This window comes from Salvelinus namaycush, chromosome 7, assembly GCF_016432855.1.
Source record: "Salvelinus namaycush isolate Seneca chromosome 7, SaNama_1.0, whole genome shotgun sequence".
Classification (NCBI taxonomy): domain Eukaryota; kingdom Metazoa; phylum Chordata; class Actinopteri; order Salmoniformes; family Salmonidae; genus Salvelinus; species Salvelinus namaycush.
Window position 1 is genome coordinate 37,434,335 of NC_052313.1, and position 25,298 is coordinate 37,459,632.

General features: G+C 44.1%; 1 protein-coding gene across 1 annotated transcript; it reads left to right on the forward strand.

Moving 5' to 3' along the window:
* Positions 1-1,399: 1,399 nt before the first annotated feature.
* On the forward strand, positions 1,400-22,380 carry LOC120051209 (insulin receptor substrate 2-like). Its single transcript, XM_038997947.1, has 3 exons — positions 1,400-4,323; positions 4,581-5,030; positions 20,517-22,380. The coding sequence occupies exons 1-3, from the start codon at positions 1,625-1,627 to the stop codon at positions 20,644-20,646; spliced, it is 3,279 nt and encodes a 1,092-aa protein (XP_038853875.1). The 5' UTR covers positions 1,400-1,624; the 3' UTR covers positions 20,647-22,380.
* The last annotated feature ends 2,918 nt before the right edge of the window (positions 22,381-25,298 follow it).

The window sequence follows — 25,298 nt, forward strand, 5'->3', positions numbered from 1 at the left end:
ATTCTGTATGGAAATGCACCATAAGACAAATCAATAAAGCAGTAGCTTTACAAAAAGGGGTGTTTTTCTATGCAGGGACCATGAGCTTAGGTTAGCCTATATTAAGCACTTGTTTTTACAGCACAATGAATAACAAGTGTGTTGATTACGCATAGCCTAAACACCAAATGGGAGTAGTGGGCATCATTTATCCATGACTGAGAATGGTGTGTTAGCTGAGAGGTCAACTGTGCATGCAGATTTGTATTTTAGAGAAAACAGAATAGGGCTACGGGGTCAATTAAGTCAATGAAATGAAATAAATGGTATTAAATCTAGTTGAGTTGCTCCAGTAGGCCTATATGTAACATCCCCAGACTGGAAGTGTCTGGTGAGACTATTACTATTTTTCACGCGAGAAAAAAAGTTCTTATATCAAAATTAGCCAGACGGTGGCAGCATTTCAGGCTTTAACGCGAAATTGGAGCTCCTGACGCACCAAGTAAATAGAACCCCAAAAAACACACATCTCATCCATGTCATCACTATCACGATTTAAATACCCATACTCCAACCTAAACGTGATTCCCACAGTATGACAAGCGATTAAAATGATTTTGTTGAAAAACTATCTATGTGCATGTGTGCATAGAAACACAACTATCACAGTTCCACCTGGGAGATCAAATGCTTTAAATTGCAGGCTTGTTGATGAACCATGAGTAGAAAGTAGAAAGAATATAGAGGTCGGATACGCAGTTCTCTGTTGGACAGGGAGAGGGATACCCAAGCGCGCAAAATATATCATAACGCACGGTTATTTAAAAGTAGGGCGATGCTTATTTAGCGATTGAGGCGCTCCATGACATGCACTGCAGTCTCACAACAATACGAATAGTGCTCAGCTACATATTGTGCATTTGATAAAGAATAAACATTCACAGTTTCCCACACTATACATGGTAGGCCTATTGTATTTCACAGCAAAAAAACTAAAACAAATGTAATCCTCTATATTATGCATCGATGCTGAAGGCTATGCGCGTCTCTGCCAAAATGATCAGAGTGCAATGCAAGAGGCAACACCTAGCCTATTTATGCTATGTAGAACGCCTGCATTTGGACACTTACTCGGTTATTACATCGTTACAATGTAGCGGAAGGAGGCGTTAATTGGCTATTTTGATACATTTACCCTACGTTACAGTGATATCTGCTGTACTATATGTACATGGAAAGGAAAAACGGGTAATATAGTAGGCGGGTTTAAAAGAACGAGAAGGGAAGGGTATGGCTGCTGAGTCGGGTCCCGTTTACCAGCTGTTCGTTCATTCCACCAATGAGTTGGGCAGAATTGGCTAGATTGACAGGCACGCCTTTCCAACGTTGCGCTGCCTTTTATGAGTGTGTAGTTTTCTTCTACTTTTTACTGCAAGCCAGAACTGGATGTAATAACGTCACATGTTGTTTTTCTCTCCAGCGCAATCACGGTGGTGTTATTTGGTGCTTAACTGTTGCAGACAGCGGGAGGGAATACCTGTGTCGGGTAATGGAATAATTAAAGCGGATTTACATTAGTTTTTTCGGTGCTTTGGAAAATAGCACAAACAACTTCTCTAAAAGTAAGTAAAGCGTGCGCATCAGAATGGCGAGTCCTCCAACGAGTGGAGGACAGATGTTGTCTAATGTGACCAATAACAGTAATAACATTAAGAAATGTGGATATCTAAAGAAACAGAAGCATGGACACAGACGTTTTTTCGTGTTGAGAGAACCCAGCGAGAGCTTTCCTGCCCGGCTGGAATACTACGAGAGCGAGAAGAAGTGGAAAAACAAGTCGGCTGCTAAAAGGGTGATACTGCTGGACTCATGTCTTTGCATAAACAAGCGAGCTGACTCTAAGCACAAACACCTCATCGCCTTTTACACCAAGGACGAATACTTTGCAGTGGCAGCCGAAAACGAGCAGGAGCAGGAGAGCTGGTTTCGAGTGTTGTCGGATATGATCGAAGAGGGGAAAGTCTATGACAGCCCCACGTCTAATTCCACCTCTCTTTTCTGTTTCGAGGAGGCGAATTACGGTATGATCACGCCAACCACTGCATTTCACAAGGAGGTATGGCAAGTGAATTTGAAGTCTAGAGGACTGGGTCAAACAAAACATTTGATAGGGGTGTTTAGGCTGTGTTTATCCAGTCGGACTATCAGCTTTGTGAAACTGAACTCGAAGGTTGCGGCTGTCAGTTTACAGCTCATGAATATCCGGAGATGTGGCCACTCTGACAGCTTTTTCTTCATCGAGGTTGGTAGGTCGGCTGTCACTGGCCCCGGTGAGCTCTGGATGCAGGCTGACGACTCGGTGGTTGCGCAAAACATCCACGAAACCATCCTGGAGGCGATGAAAGCCATGAAAGAGCTGTCAGAATTCAGACCTCGCAGTAAGAGTCAGTCGGCTAGAACCAACCCCATTTCAGTGCCCACAAGACGCAACTTGAATAATCTTCCCCCAAGTCAGACAGGGTTGGTGAGGAGGTCGAGAACAAACAGCATAGTGGCCACATCCCCAATGAGCAAGTTCACATCTTGTCGGATAAGAACTGCTAATGGGGGGGATGGCAGCATGGTCAGGCCAGTGTCTATGTCAATATCTATGAGCGGGAGTCCCACCAGTCCCCTCTCCAACCGGATCCCCCTAAGCCGGTCAAGTACGCTCTCCAGCGGACGCATTTGCCGGATACTGGAGTCCAGCCTCCAGCACAGCCGCTCCTTGCCCGTTTCCAACTCCCCCCCCTCAGTCTGCAGTTCCATCTGCCTCTCTCCCATGAGTGGGACCCTCCCCACCCCTGATGCGGTCCACCGCCCCTTCAGCTGCAGCGCCTCCATCTCAGGCTCCCTCAGTGACGCAAGCTTTATGCTATGCGACGAGTACAGCTCCAGCCCAGGCGACACCTCCAGGCTCCTACCCCTCACCAGGAGTGACACCCACGACTCCCTCTCCAGCACTCCCCCCTCCTGGGAGGCCAACGACCTGTGTGGCTACATGATTATGGACAGGACGAATGACCAACAGCGGGCGTGCCAGGAGGAGGACCTGACATCGCAGAAGGCGTACAGGAAGAGGACATACTCTCTCACCACACCACGCCAACACAGGGTGCCCGCTCAGCTGTCGTCTGCCTCGTTGGATGAGTACACCCTATTGTGGGCTGCCCACCACAACAACAGCGGGCACCACTCCAGAAACAGCTCCATCTCCGCCTCCCCAAAGAGAGGCGAATCCAACGGTAACCTAGGAGGGGACGATGGCTATATGCCTATGATGACGGGTGTGGCAGCGCCGCCCGGGGGAAACAACAGCAAGGCAGACGCTTACATGCCCATGAGCCCCATGTGTGTCTCGGCTCCCAAGCAGATCATCAACCCCGGGGCCCAAATCCACCAGGACGGGGGCGGCTACCGGACCAACTCACCCAGCAGCGGAGGCTCCTTGGAGGACAGCGGCTACATGAGGATGTGGTGCAGCTCTAAGTCGTCCATTGAAAGCCCTGACAGCCGCTCGACCTACATGAACATGTCCCCTAGCAACGCTGCTTACACCACCTCGCAGACCTCCCCGGACTACTTCCTGGAGCAGCTTCTGGGTGGTGAGCCTTCCATCTACTCCGCAGACTCCCTGCCGTGCCCCACCAAACTCCACCAGACTTCCAAGGAGGTGGGGGACACTAATGACCAATACGTCCTGATGAGCCCCCAAGGCCATCAGTCGCTAGGTGGGGAGTCAGACGACTACTACTCAGTGATGACCAATGCGGCCACGCTCAACTCCTCGGTGCCCTCAGCCATCAGACAGAGCCGGGGAACTGAGAGCCTGACGTCCCACCAGGGGAGGATGGGGCGACCCAACCGGCTGTCTCTCGACAGCTTTAGGATCCTGCCCAGCATGAACGAGCACCTCTTGCCCGGGGAACCTAGGAGCCCGGGCGAGTATATCAACATAGACTTCAGTGAGAGCACCAAGTACTCCTCTCTGTCAGCATCCAATGAGAGCCAGGAGTCGTCTCCGGGCTCCATCGGCAGCCAGCCGAGGTCCCCTCTCTCCGACTACGTGAACCTGCACCACATCGTCTCGCACTCACCCAAGGCCGGAGACACCCCTGCCGGACGGTTGGACACGGTCCCTGAGTTATCCCTGTGCCCTTGTCTGGATGGGGAGGGAGTGTACCATCTCCGATCGAAGAGGGATTCCAAGTGCCCCCTGAGAGGCAAGGATGAGTACACCGAGATGACATTTGGACTTGGAATGGCCAACAAGCCTCCCCAGTTCGTCCCTCAGACCTCAGCAAGGTACACTCAGTACTCTAGCCATAATGTCAGTTATAAATACATTATTCAGCAACGTTATTTGGCTAGTTATAGAAAAGCATCTCAAACTATGAATAGGATGGATAGATTCCCCTTGCACGGCAGGCACTTTATGTTATGTTTGTAAGTGGATTGAGTTCATGATAAGTATAAAATATTTTCTATATCACATCTATCTATGGATGTTTTGTAATAGACCATGTATTGTAATACATATGAACTCTGTTTATTATCTTCAGCCCCAGTGCCAGAGAGAAGAGGCTATCCCTGGGTGAGCAGAGCCTCCCGGTGGGCATTGGGGTATTCCTCCTTGGCGCCGTCAACCCCGTGGATCCTGACAAGGCCGCCAAGGTGATCTGGGCCGACCCCCATGGGCGCAGGCGGCACAGCTCCGAAACCTTCTCCTCTACGGCTACCGTCACCCCTGTGTTCCCCTCGTTCGCCCATGGGAATGCCAAACGCCACAGCTCGGTGGAGAACCTGTCGGTGCGGAGCAGCGAGGGCTCAGACGAGGAGAGTGACAGCCCCATGATTAGAGAGAACTCTGCGGGCTTCCAGAATGGACTGAACTATATTGCCCTGAACCTAATGGAGAACCGGGACAGGGACATGCAAGGGAGCCCTCCATGGATTACACGTCGCGCCGTATGTCTGTTTGGGGTTCAAGGAGGCGGCAACCACTGTCAAAGGTGAGTGATGCTCCTGTTTGTTTGTGTGTGTGTGTGTGTGTGTGTGTGTTTGTTTTAGCTGTCCATTTCATGGCTGGTCAGAGTTTGTAAAGGTAGGGTTAGAGGTCTGCAGTGGTCATATACTTATGGCAATGTTGCTGAAAACAACTTTGTCCATACTTTATATGAAGAAACATGATGATAATTAAATCAACACATTTTTAGACATGGGAAAAAATAATTTAAATGCTTGTTGACTGGCTGCCTTAGAGACTATACTTTGATGGTATGTTTGGGGTGAAAAATGTGTCCAACTCTTTGGTGATCATGGACATTTTAGTTTATGGCTTCACTCATTTATACTGGAGGGTGCTGTCACTGTCAACAACAATAAGGGGATTTATATTGCATGAGAGGAAAACCTGAATGAAGGACTGGCAATGAGTTAAAAATGAATGATATTTCAGTTAGTACAGCATCCTACTACTGTTCAGCTTGCTATTCTGCCATGTGTATTGCGATAGACGAGATAATGAAAAACACATGAGGGGAAAAACATCTTTCAAAATGGACACGTTGAGATTATTTGCTGTGGCGCCCTTGAATTTCAAATGTTTACCACCGAAGATGCGTAGGTGGTACATGACTTCAAAACGGACCTGCTGCGTGACGAATGTTGGACTTTTGAAACCACTGAAGTAAACAAGTGGTGGGTGGGTACGTAGGCACCATGACACTGCAGGACAAAATTGATTTTGGGCACCAGCCATTTTATAAAACAAGTGAGAAGTGTTTATTCTCTGTGTCATACTAATTATATTAGAAAAGACACACGAGCGAATTTGGTTGATCGAATTACACATGGAAATTACGCACAGTGCGCAGGCGGAGTGTATACATGGACAGTGAAGAACGAAGGGTCTAAATAATATCAATATAGATTAATGTCGATATAATGGCTTGTTTACATTAAACTTACATTGATCTCCTATTGACAAGCACGTTTTTATAGCAATTATCATTGCATTACATGTTTAATACATTGCGCAATGGCATCACCTTTAGGCTTGGGCGGTATACCATATACCAGGGTATTTGTAAATAGCCACAGGATGGTTTTTCATTACCGTCAATACTGTTTAAACAATGTCTTAAACCATTTCTCAATAGGCGGTGCTGTTTGCACTTTGTAAAAAATTCGTTCCCAAATTAAACTGCCTCGTACTCAATTTTTGCTCGTACAATATGCATATTATTATTACTATTGGATAGAAAACACTCTCTAGTTTCTAAAACCGTTTGAATTATATCTGTGAGTAAAACAGAACTCGAGTTGGAGCAATTTTCCTGTGAGGAGTGAGAAATCTGAAATAAGGCAGGCTGTTCTGAGGTCAGTTTATTAATTTGCTTGTCTTCTATTGGTCGAGATGCACTGCATACGCCTTCCTCTAGATGTCAGCAAATAGGGAGAATTTGAATGGAGTTGCTAGGCAGATCTGAGGCCTTATAAATGGGCTCGGAACGCGAGGTCCTCTCTTTCCTTCGTTCGCCATGACGCAAGACAGACCTCAGGATGGCGTTCTAGAAAGCTCCCGTTATAGCCCTTAGATATTTCCGGCTCTGATTTTATTCGATATAGGTGTTAAAGACATCATAATGTTGTTATTTTAAACCGAGTTATATCAGTTTATATCAGTATATTGCGATTTTCGGATATTTATTTGTGCTGCGTTCTAGTGAGTTGGGCACGTCTGGGCCACATGGCTAATGTTTACTGCTAATTCCAAAGTTGAAGGCGACAATCTACAACCGAGCAACGATTCTTTTGGACAAAGGACAACTTGCCCAAGATTCTGATGGAAGCACATCAAAAAGTAAGAACTATTTATGATGTTAATTCGTTGTTCTGTTGAAAAATGTAAAACTCATATTCCGCCATTAATTTCGGTGCGGTCTCGCTTTAACGCACGCTGTATGTCGTAGTAACGTTAATTTAAAAAATCTAACACAGCGGTTGCATTAAGAACTAATGTATCTTTCATTTGCTGTCCAACCTGTATTTTTTAGTCAAGTTTATGATTAGTTATCGATTAGATTAGGTGCCTCTCCCAAGATTTCTCCCGACATTTTGTTGGCAGCTTGGCTACTATTCTCATTGTATAACCACGATTTGTGCCGCTAAATATGCACATTTTCGAACAAACTCTATATGTATTGTGTAATATGATGTTATAGGACTGTCATCTGAAGAAGTTTGAGAAGGTTAGTGAAAAAATTCATATCTTTTGCTGGTTTATTCATTATCGCTATTGTTGGCTTGAATCAATGCTGTTGTGTGGTTGGCTATTGTAGTAAGCTAATATAATGCTATATTGTGTTTTCGCTGTAAAACACTTAAAAAATCGGAAATATTGGCTGGATTCACAAGATCTTTGTCTTTCATTTGCTGTATGCTGTGTATTTTTCATAAATGTTTTATGATGAGTATTTAGGTTATTCACGTTGGTCTCTGTAGTTATTCTAGTTGCTTTGGTGAGAGTTGTGATGGTGGCTGCAATGGTAAACTATGATTTATACCTGAAATATGCACATTTTTCTAACAAAACATATGCTATACAATAAATATGTTATCAGACTGTCATCTGATGAAGTTGTTTCTTGGTTAGTGGCTATTTATATCTTTATTTGGTCGAAATTGTGATAGCTACCTATGCAGGAAAAAAATGGTGGACAAAAAAAGTTGTGTCTTTTGCTATCGTGGTTAGCTAATAGATTTACATATTGTGTCTTCCCTGTAAAACATTTAAAAAATCAGAAATGATGGCTGGATTCACAAGATGTGTATCTTTCATCTGGTGTCTTGGACTTGTGATTTAATGATATTTAGATGCTAGTATTTACTTGTGACGCTATGCTAGGCTATGCTAGTCAGCTTTTTTACTGATGGGGGTGCTCCCGGATCCGGGATTGGGATGAAGTAGAAGTTTTAATTAATAATAAAAAATAAAAAAAGAAGTGAATATTTGTAGCTACTTTTTAAGTAAATACCTGCAGTCAACTTGTGCAATACGTTAGGAGATAAAGAACATTGCGTTCTTAATTTCATAAGCTACATTATTATGAAGCTTATGGTAGTACCCAGTCACACGTCACGTGGTGTTTCATCACAAGTATAGAGTCATAACAATGTGAATGAGTGTAAGCATCTTCTGACAGGTGGTTGGTTTCATCAGGTCTCTGGCAGCTTTGTGTTCTCGGGAAAACCAGATAACCACGGTGGGATCCAGACCGAAGGAGTCTGATTGTAGACGCCTTCTGATAGTGTCTGAAGGTCACAACACTCAAAACAGGTTTTAACACACACGCAGAGGTCTCCTGAAGAGGAGACCTTACAGTTTATCATAACATAATTTATTAAGAAGCAGTGCGGCTTGGTTGGTTGTGTTTCGGAGGATGCATGGCTCTCGACCTTCGTCTCTCCCGAGCCCGTACGGAAGTTGTAGCGATGAGACAAGACAGTAACTACTAATAATTGGATACCACGAAATTGGGGAGAAAAAGGGGGTAAAATAATAATTAAACCGATTTTACACTGTGCTTTGGTCCGAGTGTCATTACGACAATCGTGACAGAAGATCCCACCACACCAGGACCAAGCAGCGTGCCCAGGAGGAGAAGGTATCCTGGGCTTTGGAGGAGATCAAGGAGGAGAAGATATCCTGGACTTGGGAGGAAATAATGGGAGGACTTCCTTGGAAGCAGACGCAAGGAGAGAAGGGAAGACAGTGACAACGAAAGCCCAAAACAGCCCCCAATAATTGGGGGGGCACACGGGGTGGTCGGCGGAGCCGAGGAGTGAACCAGCGCCAATCTGGGAGAAGATGGAGAAATTGGAGGAGGGAGTCAGAGACCGTCAGTGAGTTGATGGAGAAATTGGAGGAGAGAGAAATGAGAGAGTTGTTGTGTTGGTGTATGATGAATGACATTTGCCCTAAGGAGCGTGTCATCAGTTTGATGCAACCTGAGTCAGCTCTCCATACTCGTCCTGAGGAGCGTGCTAGCAGCCTGGTAAAGACTGTGCCGGCTCCATGCACCAGGTCTCCAGTACGCCTCCACAGCCCAGTACGTCCTGTGCCAGCTCCTCGCACTTGCCCTGAAGTGTGTGTCACCAGTCCGGTATCACCTGTGCCGGCTCCACACACTAGGCCTCCAGTGCGCCTCCCCAGTCCGGTACGTCCTGTGCCTGCTCCTCGCACTTGCCCTGAAGTGTGTGTCACCAGTATGGTACCACCTGTGCCGGCTCCACGCACTAGGCCTCCAGGGCCACTTCCCAGTCCGGTACGTTCTGTGCCTGCTCCTCGCACTCGCCCTGAAGTGTGTGACACCAGTCAGGTGCCACCTGTGCCGGCTCCACGCACCAGGCTTCCGGCAACAGTTCACAGTCCAGAGCTTCCGGCGACGGTCCCCAGTCCAGAGCTTCCGCGGACAGTCCACAGTCCGGAACCTCCTGCGAGGGTCCACGGTCCGGAACCTCCTGCGAGGGTCCACGGTCCGGAGCTTCCAGGCAAGGCGTCCAGTCCAGCTCCAAGGCCGGAGCCTTCCTCTGCGCCGATGCCCAGTCCAGGCACGGTGTCCAGTCCCGCTCCAAGGCCGGAGCCTTCCTCTGTGCCGGTGCCCTGTCCAGGCACGGCGTCCAGTCCCGCTCCATGGCAGGAGCCTACCTCTGCGCCGATGTCCAGTCCAGGCACGGCGTCCAGTCCCGCTCCAAGGCCGGAGCTTTCCTCTGCGCCGGTGCCCAGTCCGGGTGTGGCGTTCAACCCAGCTCCATGGCCGGGGCCCTCCTCTGCGCAGAGGCCCAGTCCGGGCACGGCGTTCTACCCGGCAACGGACCCGTTGTCTGGATGGGGGCAAAGTCCCGCACCAGAGCCGCCACCGATGCTGGATCCGCGGTATGGTTCCCAATCAGAGGCAGCTGTTTAGCGTTATCTCTGATTGGGGATGCTATTTAGGCAGCCATTTCCCACTGGTTTTTGTGGGATCTTGTTTATGTGTAGTTGCCTGTAAGCACTCCATAGCTTCACGTGTGCTTTATTCTTTATTGTTTTTTGTGCGGTTCACTTCAAATAAAATGTGTCGAACCGATTTCACGCTACGCTTTGGTCCGAGTGTTATTACGACGGTCGTGACAACAGTTGATGTTGATGTCTGTTACTTGAATTCTGAAGCATTTATTTGGGCTGCAATCTGAGGTGCAGTTAACTTGTTATGGATAGGGGGCAGCATTTTCACGTTTGGATGAAAAGCATGCCCAGAGTAAACTGCCTGCTACTCAGTCCCAGTTGCTAATATATGCATATTATTAGTAGATTTGGATAGAAAACACTCTGAAGTTTCTAAAACTGTTTGAATGATGTCTGTGAGTATAACAGAACTCATATGGCAGGCAAAAACCTGAGAAAAAATCCAACCAGGAAGTGGGAAATCTGAGGTTGGTCGTTTTTCAACTCATTCCCTATTGAAGATACAGTGGGATATGGGTCATGTTGCACTTCCTAAGGCTTCCACTAGATGTCAACATTCTTTAGAACCTTGTTTGATGCTTCTACTGTGAAGTGGGGCCGAATGAGAGGGGAATGAGTCAGAGGTCTGCCAGAATGCCTTGAGCTCGTGATGCTCGTTCACGTGAGAGTGAGCTCTGTTCCATTGCTTTTCTGAAGACAAAGGAATTCTCCGGTTGGAACATTATTGAAGATTTATCTTAAAAACATCCTAAATACTTCGTTTGACATGTTTCTACGGACTGTAATATGACTTTTCGTCTGAACTTCAGCCTGGACCTGCCCGCGCGTCGTGAGTTTAGATTGTGTACTGAACGCGCGAACCAAAAGGAGTAATTTGGACAAATTATGGACTTTATGGAACAAATCAAACATTTATTGTGGAACTGCGATTCCTGGGAGTGCATTTTGACGAAGATCATCAAACGTAAGTGAATATTTATAATGCTATTTCTGACTTATGTTGACTCCAACATGGCGGATATCTTCTTGGGTTGTATTGGTCTCTGAGCGCCGTACTCAGATTATTGCATGGTTTGCTTTTTCCGTAAAGTTTTGTTTTAAATCTGACACAACGGTTCCATTAACGAGAAGTATATCTTTAAATCTGTGAATAACAGTTGTATCTTTTATCAGTGTTTATTATGAGTATTTCTTTGATTTGATGTGGCTCTGTGCAAATTCACGGGATGTTTTGGAGGCAAAGCCAAATGTAAACTGCGGTTTTTGGATATAAATATGAACTTGATCGAACAAAACATTGTGTAATCTGATGACGAATATCAAAGGATAGTGATTAATTTGATCTATTTCTGCTTTTTGTGACTCCTCTCTTTGGATGGAAAAACGCTGTATGCTTTCTGTGACTAATTCCTGACCTAACATAATGATATGTTCTGCTTTCGCCGAAAAGCTTTTTTGAAATCGGACACTGTGGTTGGATTAACGAGAATTTTATCTTTAAAATGGTGTCTAATACTTGTATGTTTGAGAAAATTGAATTATGAGATTTCTGTTGATTGAATTTGGCGCCCTGCAATTTCATTGGCTGTTGGCGAGGGGTTTCGCTAGCGGAATCCCGTTCCGCTAGCGGAACCCCAGTCCTAGACAGGTTAACTCTATGAACGTATCCTCTGCAGCAGAGGTAACTCTGGGTCTTCCTTTCCTGTGGCGGTCCTCATGAGAGGCAGTTTCATTATAGCGCTTGATGGTTTTTGCGACTGCACTTGAAGAAACTTTCAAAGTTCTTAATTTTCCGTATTGACTGACCTTCATGTCTTAAAGTAATGATGGACTGTCGTTTCTCTTTGCTTATTTGAGCTGTTCTTGTCATTATATGGACTTGGTCTTTTACCAAATAGGGCAAACTTCTGTATACCCACCCCTACCTTATCACAACACAACTGATTGACTCAAACGCATTAAGAAAGAAATTCCACAAAATGAACTTTTAATTAACAAGGCACATGCATTTAAATTAAAACATTCCAGGTGACTACCTCATGAAGCTGGTTGAGAGAATGCCAAGAGTGTGCAAAGCTATCATCAAGGCATAGGGTGGCTACTTTGAAGAATCTCAAATGTAAAATATATTGGTTACTACATGAATCCATGTGTTATTTTATAGTTTTGATGTCCTCACTATTATTCTACAATGTATAGCAAATAGTAAAAAATAAAGACAAACCCTTTGACTGGTACTGTACATCTACTATAATAACACTTTTCACGTTATTCATTCATAAATACTCATCTGCAGAGCTTGAATGCATCTCCTTCAGAGATCTGTTTAGGAAAGTGCTGTGAGAATGCTGTACTCAAAGTAGGGATCCAGCCTAAGCAAGCTAGAACATCTTGTCAGTGTTTTTATGACACGTCAGCCCTAGGCAGTTCCTTATACACCTGTTCCTTCCATGCCTCAGTCAGAAAGGCAGGCAGGCAATAAAACATGCTGCAGCCCCAAGCACGCGTCAATAAATCATCCAAGGCATAGGTCCATCTGACTGGCCTGGTGTCAGTTTTCTGGCCCAGAATAGTCCCTGTGGTGGCTATAAACAAACCAATGTTCCAGTCTCAGGGGCAAGGCACACGGAGTCAGTGTTTTGGCTCATTGTACCTTGTAAACATTGAGGTGCAGGAGACTTGTTGACAGGTGAGGGTTTTTTAGTTGCTTGCACTTTTATCAAACACTGTGTGTGTGTTTGAGAGCGAGAGCGTATGTGACTGTTTCTCTGTGTGTGTGAGGCCTCATCCATGTGCGGGTCCCTTGGAGGCGGCATCCACGCCAATGTCTTTCATGAATTTGGCTAGTCACTAGTCGCGCCGCAGGTCAGAAAAACAAGTGAGCTCGTTGTTTACTAGATGCCAGGAAATGACGAGGTGTCACGCTCGGAATTCCTGTCTGTGTTGCAGAGGCTGCTGGGAGGGACGGGTCAACTGAACATACATTATTATCCTAAACTCCCTAGTCCATGCTGATGATAAGCATACCCATAATGTTATGAAGCCACCACCATTCTTGAAAATATGAAGAGTGGTACTCTGGGATCTATTGTGATGGGTTGCCCCAAACATAACACTTTGTATTCAGGACATAAAGTTAATTTCTTTGCCAATTTTTTTTGCAGTTTTACTTTAAGATGCCTGCTTTGAAATATTTGTATTCTGTGCAAGCGTCCTTCTTTTCACTATCATTTAGGTTAGTATTGTGGAGTAACTACAATCCATCCTCAGTTTTCTCCTATCACAGACATTAAACTCTAACTGTTTTAAAGTCACCATTGGCCTCATGGTGAAATCCCTGAGTAGTTTTCTTCCTCTACGGCAAGTTAGGAGGGGCGCAGGTATCTTTGTAGTGACTGGGTGTTGGAGGCTTTGGAAAACCTCCTTGGTCTTTGTGTTTCAATCTATGATTTGAAATTCACTGCTCGACTGAGGGGCCTTACAGATAATTCTATGTGTGGGGTACAGAGATGAGGTAGTCATTCAAAAATCATGTTAAACACTATTATTTCACAGTCCATGCAACTTATTATGTGACTTCTTATGCACATTTTGCCGCAACAAAGAGGATGAATACTTATTGACTCAAGACATTTCAGCTTTTATTAATTTGTAAAAATATCCAAAAACAATTATATTTTGTCATTTGGCAGTTTTGCTAGGTACAAAGTACCAACTCAGCCATCCCAGGTATTTAGAGCCTCCGACACCATGTGCGTCTGCCTGGAATGCCACCACAGGGTTGTTTTTGGATAAACGGCACCCCTCAGACAGACTCCTGAACTTCCTCTTCTCTCTCCGTCACTGTCAATCAGTCAAAGGACTTGGGCCTCGGCGGTGACATTGTTGATGGATAGATATTTTGCGTGATTATCCAGACGACAGTTGGTTGCATAAATAGAAAGGTCACAGGACAGTCACTGTGTTTGTTTACTTTCTGCCTTATCGGCAGGCCAGGGCACGTGGGCACCAACTCTGTTTACCTCTGTGTACTAATGTATGCTAATGTAAATCCTATCACAATGACCTGAGAGTGTGCTAATGTGAGCTAACCCCATGACCTGGGCACTCATCCTTGGTGAACAAGGTGTTCAGAGATTAGTAGAAGTGGCAGGAAGAGGTTTAGGGATGTCTCTTTCTCTCTGGAGACTAATAGCCTTTTATCTGATCAGGTCTGTCTTGTTTTTCAATCCCTCTCTCTCTCTCATTTGACATCAGGTGTTTTGCCCTAATGGCTGGCAGCAACGAGGGTAAACACCCAGAGTGTTTTTGTGTGTGGACACACACACACACACACTTGCGGACACACACTTTGGACTCCTTGAGAGGGGAGTGAGTGCTCCTATGAGCGGCGCGCGGTGAAAACTGCAAACTCTTCTTGAGTGGTGGCAGATGGCTCTGCATCCGGGAGGAGGGGTATAATGCACCTGCCGTACACTATCTCCCCGTCAACCCCCACCTTTGTCATATATATATATATATATATAGTGATAATTTATTTTCCATATGTCCAGCCCTAGTGTGCAGTCTAGTAGTATAGTAGTGGGTGGTGCTAGCCTGCCTTGACTGGCGTGCAAGGTACTGTCCAGTACTCACCAGTGACTGCTGCTCTTGTTCTGTGTCCCAAATGGCACCCTATTCTCTATATAGTGCACTACTTTTGACAGGGCCCATTGCACTCTGTCAAAAAGTAGTGTATCATATAGGGTGCAATTTTATTTATATATATATATATAAAAACAATTATCACAATATTAATCAAATAATGTTTTAAAGGTTCATATCTGCTTCAGACTCAAGAATGCCTGAACAAACCAAAGGCTTTAATGTTTCTTATTTATTGTCAGAAGTAGAACTCACAAATAAACTGTTACAAGTCATGAGTAAGAAATAAAAAAAATACTAAATAAAATAGTGCAAGTTAATATGCATTATAACTGTTAGCCTCATGGCACATCACAGTTGAAGTTGGGGTAGTTGTTGTCTTACAAGTTGGGGTAGTTGTTGTCTTACAAGCAAGAAAGACAAGTCTGTCTATGGTCTCTGGCTTTAAAGCTGCCCTATGGCAGGTCACTATGTTGCCACCTGTGCTAAAAACACATTCTGAGAGGGAGCTGGTCGCAGGAATGCACAGGTAGCGCTTTGCCAGGTGGCTGACTTTGGGAAAGTTTTTTGGGGTAGATCTTCCACCAGTCCAGTGGATTGGTTTCACTGTCAGCATCAGGGGACTGAAGGTAGCAGCTGAGTTCCTTTTCTACCAGTTGGATTTCAGTAAGACCTGTGGTAGTGGAGCATGGCTTTTTGAAAAAACTGCCCAGTGACTTTCTCTTTAGCTGGCAGTTGTGGTGAAGCAACAGCAACGTCTCCCTGTGCTGGGCTTGGGTTTTCATGTCCCTCATTGACCATCTCTCAGACAGCTCTTGCTTTTATGTGGCCCACCTTCTCCTCTTTGATGTAATGTGTTTTAAACTGAGGGTCGACCAACGAGGCTATGTCCAGGAGGTCATCTGTGGCTAGGTCATCATATTTCTCATTCAGATAGTCCATGACTATCGTTTTGATGGTTTGGGTGAGCTCTGTTTCACCATCATCAGGTTTCATGACCTCTGTATTGAACAGGTGTAGTACTGGCTTCAGCTAAGACACACTGACATAAGACTCACCGGACAGAGCATCTGTGAATTCTAGGAGTTGGGTCAATGCCTGGTTGATGGACTCAAGAACATTTATATCTGTATAGGTGGGAGCTAAGTGCCGGGTCTTCTTGTCACTGGACAAGACCTGTGAAATGGCTTTCTCCTGCTCCCGTACTCTTTGCACCACCTTTTTGACTTGATCCCCACCTGGTAGGGTAGGTTGTGTTCTTTTTGAGCAACTGCCAGGTCTCTCTTCTTTTTCCACGAATAGGAAATGGCACCTACCACTTTCTTACACACTCCAATTGCTCGATCCACCCGTTTGTCTCTACCCATTCTCTCTAAGAGAAATCAAGAGATTTTAATAAAATGTTAAAATAACAATAATCCCTTTTAGTTATGTACAAATGTAATATTTAACTTAATCAGTTGATGGGGGAAAAATGCACATTTAGTTTCATCTAACCAATCACTTCAATATGCACAATTGACAAGGTTACTGACCAATGGCCAAGTGCAGACGATGTCCAAAACATTTCAGTCGGGTCCATTTGTTGATTTGAGCAGGCCTTCGCCACGTTCGCACCACTATCCGTTGTAATGCAGACCTGTCTGTCTTGACTGAGTCCCCAGGAGGCGAGAGCATCAATGAGCCCCTCTGCTATAGCTTCACCCGTGTGGTTGTCTGGAAAGTATGATGTTTGAAGGCACTTATTTATAAGATTCCACTCTTTGTCAATATAGTGAGGCTAATATAAGGCTCGGACATGCGACTAGACCACAGATCGGTAGTAGTAACAAAATACGTAATATCTGTCTTGAGCTGTTACTCAACTTTTTGCCTACACTGGGCGTAGAGTTTAGGCAGTGCGGTGTGAGAGAAATGTTTGCGGCCAGGGAGCACGTACCTGGGGTCAATTAAATTGATAAGCCTCTTGAAACCTTCCTTTTCGACTGTGCTAATTGGTAGAATGTCCTTCGCAATGCAATGCATAATAGCATTTGTGATGTTTTTGTGTCTTTTTTATGTTTGCTTGTAGGGCATAAACGCTGTCAGTGTTGACTGCTTCGGGCAAACATCCCTAGATTGGCTGGTGCTTGAGGGGCGTTTATCAATAACGTGACGCAAACTCAAACTTCCTGCATGTTCCAAAGAGTGATTTTGCTTCAGATGGTGAAAAAGGTTTGCCGTATTACCAGACTTGGTAGCCAACTGTCTACGGCACAATTTGCACCGAACATTGCTCTGCTCTTTGTCTGACTTCAAAAAGCCAAACCACTTCCAAATAACTGAAACAGTTGAACCCTTTTTATCAATAATTTCTTTGTTGGAAGCTGCTCCTTCTCCATGGCTATCACTGCCACTGTTTTCATCTTTTCACCTACATCACTAATTGTTCGTGGTTAATAGTGGCTACACCATCACTCAAGGTGTTAAGTGGTTTTTAGTGGGCGTATACCTCTCCACGTGCATATTGTCACTTCTCCGCATGTTCCTGCTGCATCACAGAGGTGAAATGGACTGCTGTACCTAATTACATTATATCGACATTATCGAAAATTCATCTAAACGTTTTATATTGTTATTGAGGGAAGTAATTACCTCGATTAATTATTGATATTGATTTATTGCCCAGCCCTACTGCACACCATGTGCTGCCTCTGTTGCTGCTGCAGGTGCAGCCCAGGGGCCAGTCTAATGTCCATCAACCCGGGGAGGGGAGCGGGGGGGGGATGAAGCCGTAGCCAGTAGCTCACACTAGCACAGCTCTCTCAGATATCCATCCTATCCGTGACCGAATCAGAGCTGCGATTGTTCTTCATCTCCAGATTGCGTGTTGAATCGGATGTGATCAAAGATCATCATCAGCATTTGTCAGTGCTGCTTTTGGTTTAGAACACCCAAATACAGTAGAATAGTGGAACATCACGCACACCAGATACAGATTATTTTTGCTCTGGGCCAGGCAAAGTGTGTGTGTTACGTGTTTTGTTCTTGCACAACACACTCCCCTCCCCACCTCTTTTACTTTATCTCTATCGTTCCGAGAGTAGAAGTCAGGGAGCATGCTCAATGAGGCTCTGCTTTCATTTCAAAAGAAATTGAGATATTAGAGGCAGTTCGACCCTCCCTCTCCTCGCTTGATTTGTCTCCCTCTCTGCTCCCGCTCTTTTCCGCGGGCTTATCTTCTCTCACTCTTTCCTGCTCTTTTCCTGTTCTCTCTTTCCTCTTTTTGTGTTCTTTTCTCTCCTTTTCTTGTAGTTTTTTTGTTTTGCTTACTCTGTGCTACCGCTCTTTTCATGTTTCTCTCTTTCTCACTCCGTTTAGTATCACACACAAACATCCCCTCCAAACACACGCACTGCTGCGTCAGAGTTTCCAGCAGGTGGCGGTTGCAGTGCAGACGCTGTGACACGGTGACTAAACTAGGCCAGGATGTTCCCGGCTCCAGATAACCCACGCGGCAGGCGTCGCCAGGCAGCGATCCCTTACATTTATCCTCAGCAGCTGCAGCCAGGGTTAGAGTTAGAGATGAGATTACACACTGTGTGTGGCTGGGGATTAGACACCGCCGCCGTGTCCAGGTTGTTCGTTATGGAGGTGGGATGAAAGGGTGTGTGCATACACACTCTCAGTCTCTGTCTCTCTCTCTCTCTGCCTTAGACTCACGTAAACACACACCATCTTCCAAAACCATTCACAAATTTGCTTTAGTTGTTAGCTGCACTGCAGTTCAGTTTCGGCATTGTAAACTGCCGAAGTCCACCATAGTGGCATGTGTACTATATGTGAATAAGCAGTCTATAAGATGTACAATCACTGAACAGCAACATATCAGAGCCTTTGCAGTGAGGTACAAGGCCCTCTGCCCCAACCCCAACCGTGCCCTCTGTAATACGGTTTGCAGGGCCACTCTGCTCTCCTGCTCTGCTCTCTAAGCCCCCATCATCGCTGGCCGGGCCCATTTCTGGAAGACCCAGATGGCATAGAGGAGCTCCGCAGCTGGTGCTTTATCCCCCTACTGCAGTACTCCTAACCCCCCTCCTCCCTCCTCAGCCCCTACAAAGCTGCTGCTGCTTGCTTGGCGTGATAGCGTCCCAAGCGCATCGCCCTACTGAGCTATAATAATAATAACCCTCCTTTTTCTTGATCTCCTTATTGTTATGATAATCATTATTATAATAATAAGTAATGTCGTTATCATTAGTTGGCTTAGTATAGCAACCTTGTATAACCACCATCGAGCTGTAGGCCGAAGTGCATCCTGTTTAGTCTTAATACCATAACTTACTTAGGCCTATATTTCAATACTTACAGTATATAAGCTACAGTAATGTATCAATCATTAATTCATTCATGTCATCACACAGCATACAAGTCATTCATGATTTAAAATGCAATCAACCCTTTAGTTTTAAAATAAAATAGCAAAGTGACTCTTGAATAATTAGCATAAACAATAAATAAACATGCATTTTGGAAATTGCATTCACTAATGAATGCGACTGGTTTTAGACTTTGCTGTAATAAAGGCTTTACAAAAAAGACTCTCTGGTATGCTTGTAATTTATTTAGTGTTGTTTACATTGTTCCAAACGGTCAGAGAAATTATATTGTAATCTAACAGCACCTGTTTGGCAATTGGCACACATAATATGCACGCAGTGCTTGCTCCTTACCTTATTTTTCTTGATCTCCAGTATTTTCCATAACGAGTCAAATTTATTCCAAACGTCTGACTTCCCCTTTACCTCCTTAGCAACCTAAACATTCCCCCATTTTTCGAGTTTATTTGTCCTCTGCAAGTCCTCTGCATCCATTTTGGTGTCATATGTGTTAAGGTGTTCGGAGTTTGTTGAATTTATTGATGTGATTATGATATGCTATAGGTCAGGCCCTATTGGTCACATGCATGTGATGCATACATGTGTTATGGAAAAAGAGCAAGGGTTGAGGGAATAGGGAATGTTTTTCCTAAACAAATGAGGGATTTCGGTAACAGACTTTTTCAGTCCCCAATGGCTGGTAGTTATATTGCAGCTTCAGCAACACGGACAGAGCGATAAACACTGTTGATGTTATGTGGTGGTCGCTCCAGCAGGGAGGAGAGAGGGAGACAATGGGTGCAAGTCACACAGCCACTCGCTGTGTTTTTTTTGTAACACAGCGCAGAAAGTTTGAACCCGGCACAATCAAATCAGTTGTGGTTGGACTCCCTCTAGTCGTGAGTGTGAGAGTGTGTGCGTGTGTGCGCGAGAGCGGTGCGACGCACAATTGCTGTTCCGGTTGTCTAGCTTTTTTTCCCAAACAGCTACAGATATAGGATCTTAATTTGAGCCAGTTTGCTACAGCAGGAGAATAATCCTGCAGTAACAGGAAATGTGGATTATAGTTGCGCAGGAAATTTCTCAGCAACAAAAGACTGATCAAATTAAGATCCTACATCTATAATTCGGAGTGTGTTGTTGTGACACACAAACAGGCTGAAAATTTGAATCTCTCCGAGGATGGAATGAATGGTAAGAGGAGGCTGTTTTACATCTATCTCTCTCCAGATGTCAGATATAAGCATGGGATTTTTTGTCTATAAGAGTTGTTTGTGGTAGCAGTGGAAACCAAGAACCCTAATTTGAGGTAGCTTGACTGACATAGGAAATATAAGAGATTTCTAAGAAATCCAAGAATTTCTAAGCTAATTGCAGTCTGTATTGACTCAAAGCGCCATGTAATGCAATGATACTTAACATGCTCTTCTCTCTCTTTCCTTCTTTCTTTCTCTCTTTCATTCTTAACCCCCCCCCCCCCCAAGACTGAACAGGACAGTGGATGATCCAAGCCCTCATCATCCATGCTCTGAGATGGACAGTCATACATTGGGGGTGGCCGAGACAACCTGCTGCTGTAAATTAACTCGAGAAGTAAGGCTGTGCCTCATATGACCCAACAAACACCCCCACCATGGCTAACTCCCTTGCCCATGGACGGGAATCCTAACTGGTGCTGTCCCAGAGACTCTGTACTAAAAAGGAGATGGGGCCAGAGGCTCCTGTATATGGGGGACCTCTGTATGTGTCTAGAGGCTATATTTCTGGCTCTGTTTATCTGTTTTGAATTTTCCCTCTGGTTTTTGGTTTTGTCTCATGGACTGTGAGTAGCCTGTCTGTTGACCCACAAGACAAGACATGTAAGGCACAGTACATGTACTTACACCCTCCTCAAAAGATTTGTCAACACCCCCCCCCCCCCCCCCCCCCAACACACACACACACACACACACAGCATGCATATATTATTTATTTACTTACATGAGTATGGATGGGTCGACGTTTGTGTGTGTAAAAACAGACACCATGATAGTTTCAGTAACACATTCGCTAGCAAACCATTTAAAATACTCCAATCCCTACCTCAGAAAGAGCAAGGCCGCATACTGAGTAATGTATAGATATATTTAGGTTGTATTTATTTTGTAATGTTTCATAAAGACCAGCCCAAAGCCTTACTGTCTTTAATGTATTTGTAAGGCACAACAAAGACAATCTGATTTATTCTTCTGATATTAAAGTATTTTCTTAATTCTAATTTCATGCTATATGATACTATTTAAGAGTATTTATTACTAGTTCCAGTTATGAGGTGAGAAATACATATTAAAGTACATTAATGTAGTAAGGATGCAAAGATGTTGGTCTGTGTACTTCCTAGTAGTAGTCAGAACTTCAACTAACCCAGGCATTTACTGTATTTGCAATGCATTACCCATATCCCTAGCTGTAACCTGATTACATGATAGAACATCTCAATGATTTAGTTTTGGGGGTAGAACCACACGATTTGGAGTCATGGGGATTGCCACAGTCACTGCTGGTGTAAGCACGAGGAGTACATAGTGCCAGGGTCCTGTTCATTAGGCACCAAACGGATGAAAATGAACTGAAACAAGGGAAGACTACTTGGACTTATAAATGTTTGGTGCCCTAATGAATTGTGCCCCAGTTTTCTCACACATTTCTCACAACTCATTAGATTGTAACACACTAGCGACACATCTGAATGTAGTAGAGCACTTGATGTAGTAGAAACGACAATTGAAAATTAAGTGGGAGGGGGAGACATTTATCAAACTGTATTATTTAATATGTACTACACATGAAGTATTTTCTCTGCAGGCTTTTTTTGTGTAGATTATGTACATAAGAGTTTATCTGAAATAGGATGTGGATAGTGAAGATAAATTTAGTCATGTTGCAATGAAATTACTAAACAATGTAAAGAAAATATTTTTGAAAATTATATGTTTTTGGATTGCAATGTATGCCTTTACCCCCTCACATTTACTTGTGAATAAGTCTATAATATTTAAAAATATAATTACCTTCGGTATATTTAGTTATCTTTGCCTTGTTGACAACACTTTACCCATATGGCATATTCAATAGTGAAACACATTAACTTAGTTTGTAACCAAATGTACACATTGTGTTGATATATATTTTAAGTTTTTGAAGAAAGGAATTATTTTGCTCTTTGTATATCTCTTTCTACCTACTTTTGATGCTATTTTTTGTCACTGGAAACATATAGTGTATATATATTCAACAGTGCGCTCACTTTTAGTGTATATCTACTGTTTCTTACTCGAAGATTGAAATGTGAACTATATTGAGATGGCACAGATTGAACATGTCTTCCATTGTACATACTTCACAAAAACTGATTGTGATGCTCTAAAGAGAATTTTAATTGTATTAGTCAGTATCACCAACGAACACTTTTTTTGTGTCTCAAATGGCATCCTATTTCCTATGTAGTGTACTACTTTTGACCATGGCCCATTGGGCTCTGGTCAAAAAGTAGTGCACTATGTAGGAAATAAGGTGGCATTTGGGACTCAGTGGACAAACTCATGTAATGGGTTGAAACGAAAAGAGAGAACCCTCCCTCCCATCAGGATATTCCAGGCGTCTGAGTATTTCTGCCTTTTTCTGCTGCTTGAAAAATGTATCCTGTTTAGGAGACCATAGAAAACTCATTCAGCAAATAACTTCCTTCCGGGTTCGTGTCGGACTCGGGGCTTAATAGGGCAGCCAGAGAGGGTCAAGAGGGTTCTCTATCACTTACTCACTCACTCACTCACTCACTCTCACACACACCACAACACTCTCACATCAATAGGCCAACTGCTCCAGTTCTCAACCATAGTGCACAGAGTACTCAGCTCTATTGTCTCTGTGGAGGCTCTATCCCTCTTAGGTACGCTTGATGGGACAAACAACAACGCCACTATGAAAAAACACATAACAGAGACCATGTCCTCTCTCCATTTAGAAGATACCAGCACATTTGCATCCCCATAACTCCCATCGGGATATTCTCGGGCTTTTGAGTATCGTTGCCTTTTCCTGCTGCCTGCAAACATTTCCCCTTTTAGAAGGAGACCATAGGAAGCTCATGTTCAGCAAATGACTTCCTTCCTGGTTACAGTGTCGGACAGGGCTTAATAAGGCAGCCAGAAAGGGTCTCTCACACACACACGTGCAGTACTAGATGACTGGAGTTCAGCAGCCAGGCAGACATGAAGTCTTATGCAACGCCTGTCATCATATCAAGTACAAAGTGTTCCGTACCCCCACTGAGCTACTGTTCTGTTCTAGTCTCACAGGCCCTGTTTATGGACATATTTGTTTCAAACTACAGCAGGAAAGAAAGGATGGATAAGAAAATAGAAGAAAGGGTGCCTTCAGTCTTCTTTGAGAGAGTGTGTTCAAAGTGTGTTGTATGACCGCTGGTGGAGTGTGTTGGGGGAAATAGTTTCATCTGATCATTTAACAGCATCTGGAGGATATGGGAAAACATAATTGTTTACCGCTGCTGCATACACACACACACAAAAAAATTACAACCAAAATAACCGAACCCTTTCTCAGTCTCATTCTCTTTTGCTCTCACCTACGCACCCAGCTGAGAGGAACACTGAAACACAAATAGAACCCCCACAACCCCAGCTGCCTTGGTTTTCTTTTGACCCTGGTGCCCAACCGGATGTTCAACCACACGACCGAATGTAGTCAAAAAGCGCTGACCTCCACAAAAGGACCACACCACGACCGCAGAGTGACAGTGACATTTGGCCCATCAAATTAAGCTTCCTGTGGGTCCCTTCAAGGGTCCTTCAAATTCTCTCCATCTCCCAACATCTGGTCATATTAACTCCACCACTAAATCAGAGTTTTCCAAACAGTTCCAGACCATTAACTAAAGAATACACATCTGCCATCTGCCTTTTCAGGTGTTCAACTTACAATATATATTTTTTTTTTTTCACCTTTATTTAACCAGGTAGGCAAGTTGAGAACAAGTTCTCATTTACAATTGCGACCTGGCCAAGATAAAGGAAAGCAGTTTGACACATACAACAACACAAGAGTTACACATGGAGTAAAACAAACATACAGTCAATAATACAGTAGAAAAATAAGTCTATATACAATGTGAGCAAGTGAGGTGAGATAAGGGAGGTGAAGGCAAAAAAACAACAAAAAAAAGGCCATGGTGGCGAAGTAAATACAATATAGCAAGTAAAACACTGGAATGGTTCATTTGCAGTGGAAGAATGCGCAAAGTAGAGATAGAAATAATGGGGTGCAAAGGAGCAAAATAAATAAATACAATAGGGAAAGAGGTAGTTGTTTGGGCTAAATTATAGATGGGCTATGTACAGGTGCAGTAATATGTGAGCTGCTCTGACATCTGGTGCTTGAAGCTAGTGAGGGAGATAAGTGTTTCCAGTTTCAGAGATTTTTGTAGTTCGTTCCAGTCATTGGCAGCAGAGAACTGGAAGGAGAGGCGGCCAAAGGAAGAATTGGTTTTGGGGGTGACCAGAGAGATATACCTGCTGGAGCGCCTGCTACAGGTGGGTGCTGCTATGGTGACCAGCGAGCTGAGATAAGGGGAGACTTTACCTAGCAGGGTCTTGTAGATGACCTGGAGCCAGTGGGTTTGGCGACGAGTATGAAGCGAGGGCCAGCCAACGAGAGCGTACAGGTCGCAGTGGTGGGTAGTATATGGGGCGTTGGTGACAAAACGGATGGCACTGTGAAAGACTGCATCCAATTTATTGAGTAGGGTATTGGAGGCTATTTTGTAAATGACATTGCCGAAGTCGAGGATTGATAGGATGGGAAACAGCCCGTATCTACCCCCAAGCCATAAGACTGCTAAATAGCTACCCGGACTATCTGCATTGAACTATTTTGACTCATCACATACACTGCTGCTATTGTTTATTATCTCTCATGTTGCCTAGTCAATTTACCCCTAACTATATGTACATACCGTGCATTTGGAAAGTATTTTTCACATTTTGTTACATTACAATCTTATTCTAAAATTGATTAAATTATTGTTTTCTCCATCAATCTACACACAATACCCCATAATGACAAAGCAAAAACAGTTTGTAAAAACAAAAATGAAATATCACATTTACATAAGTATTAAGACCCTTTACTCAGTACTTTGTTGAAGCACCTTTGGCAGCGATTACAGCCTCGAGTCTTGGGTATGACGCTACAAACTTGGCACACCTGTA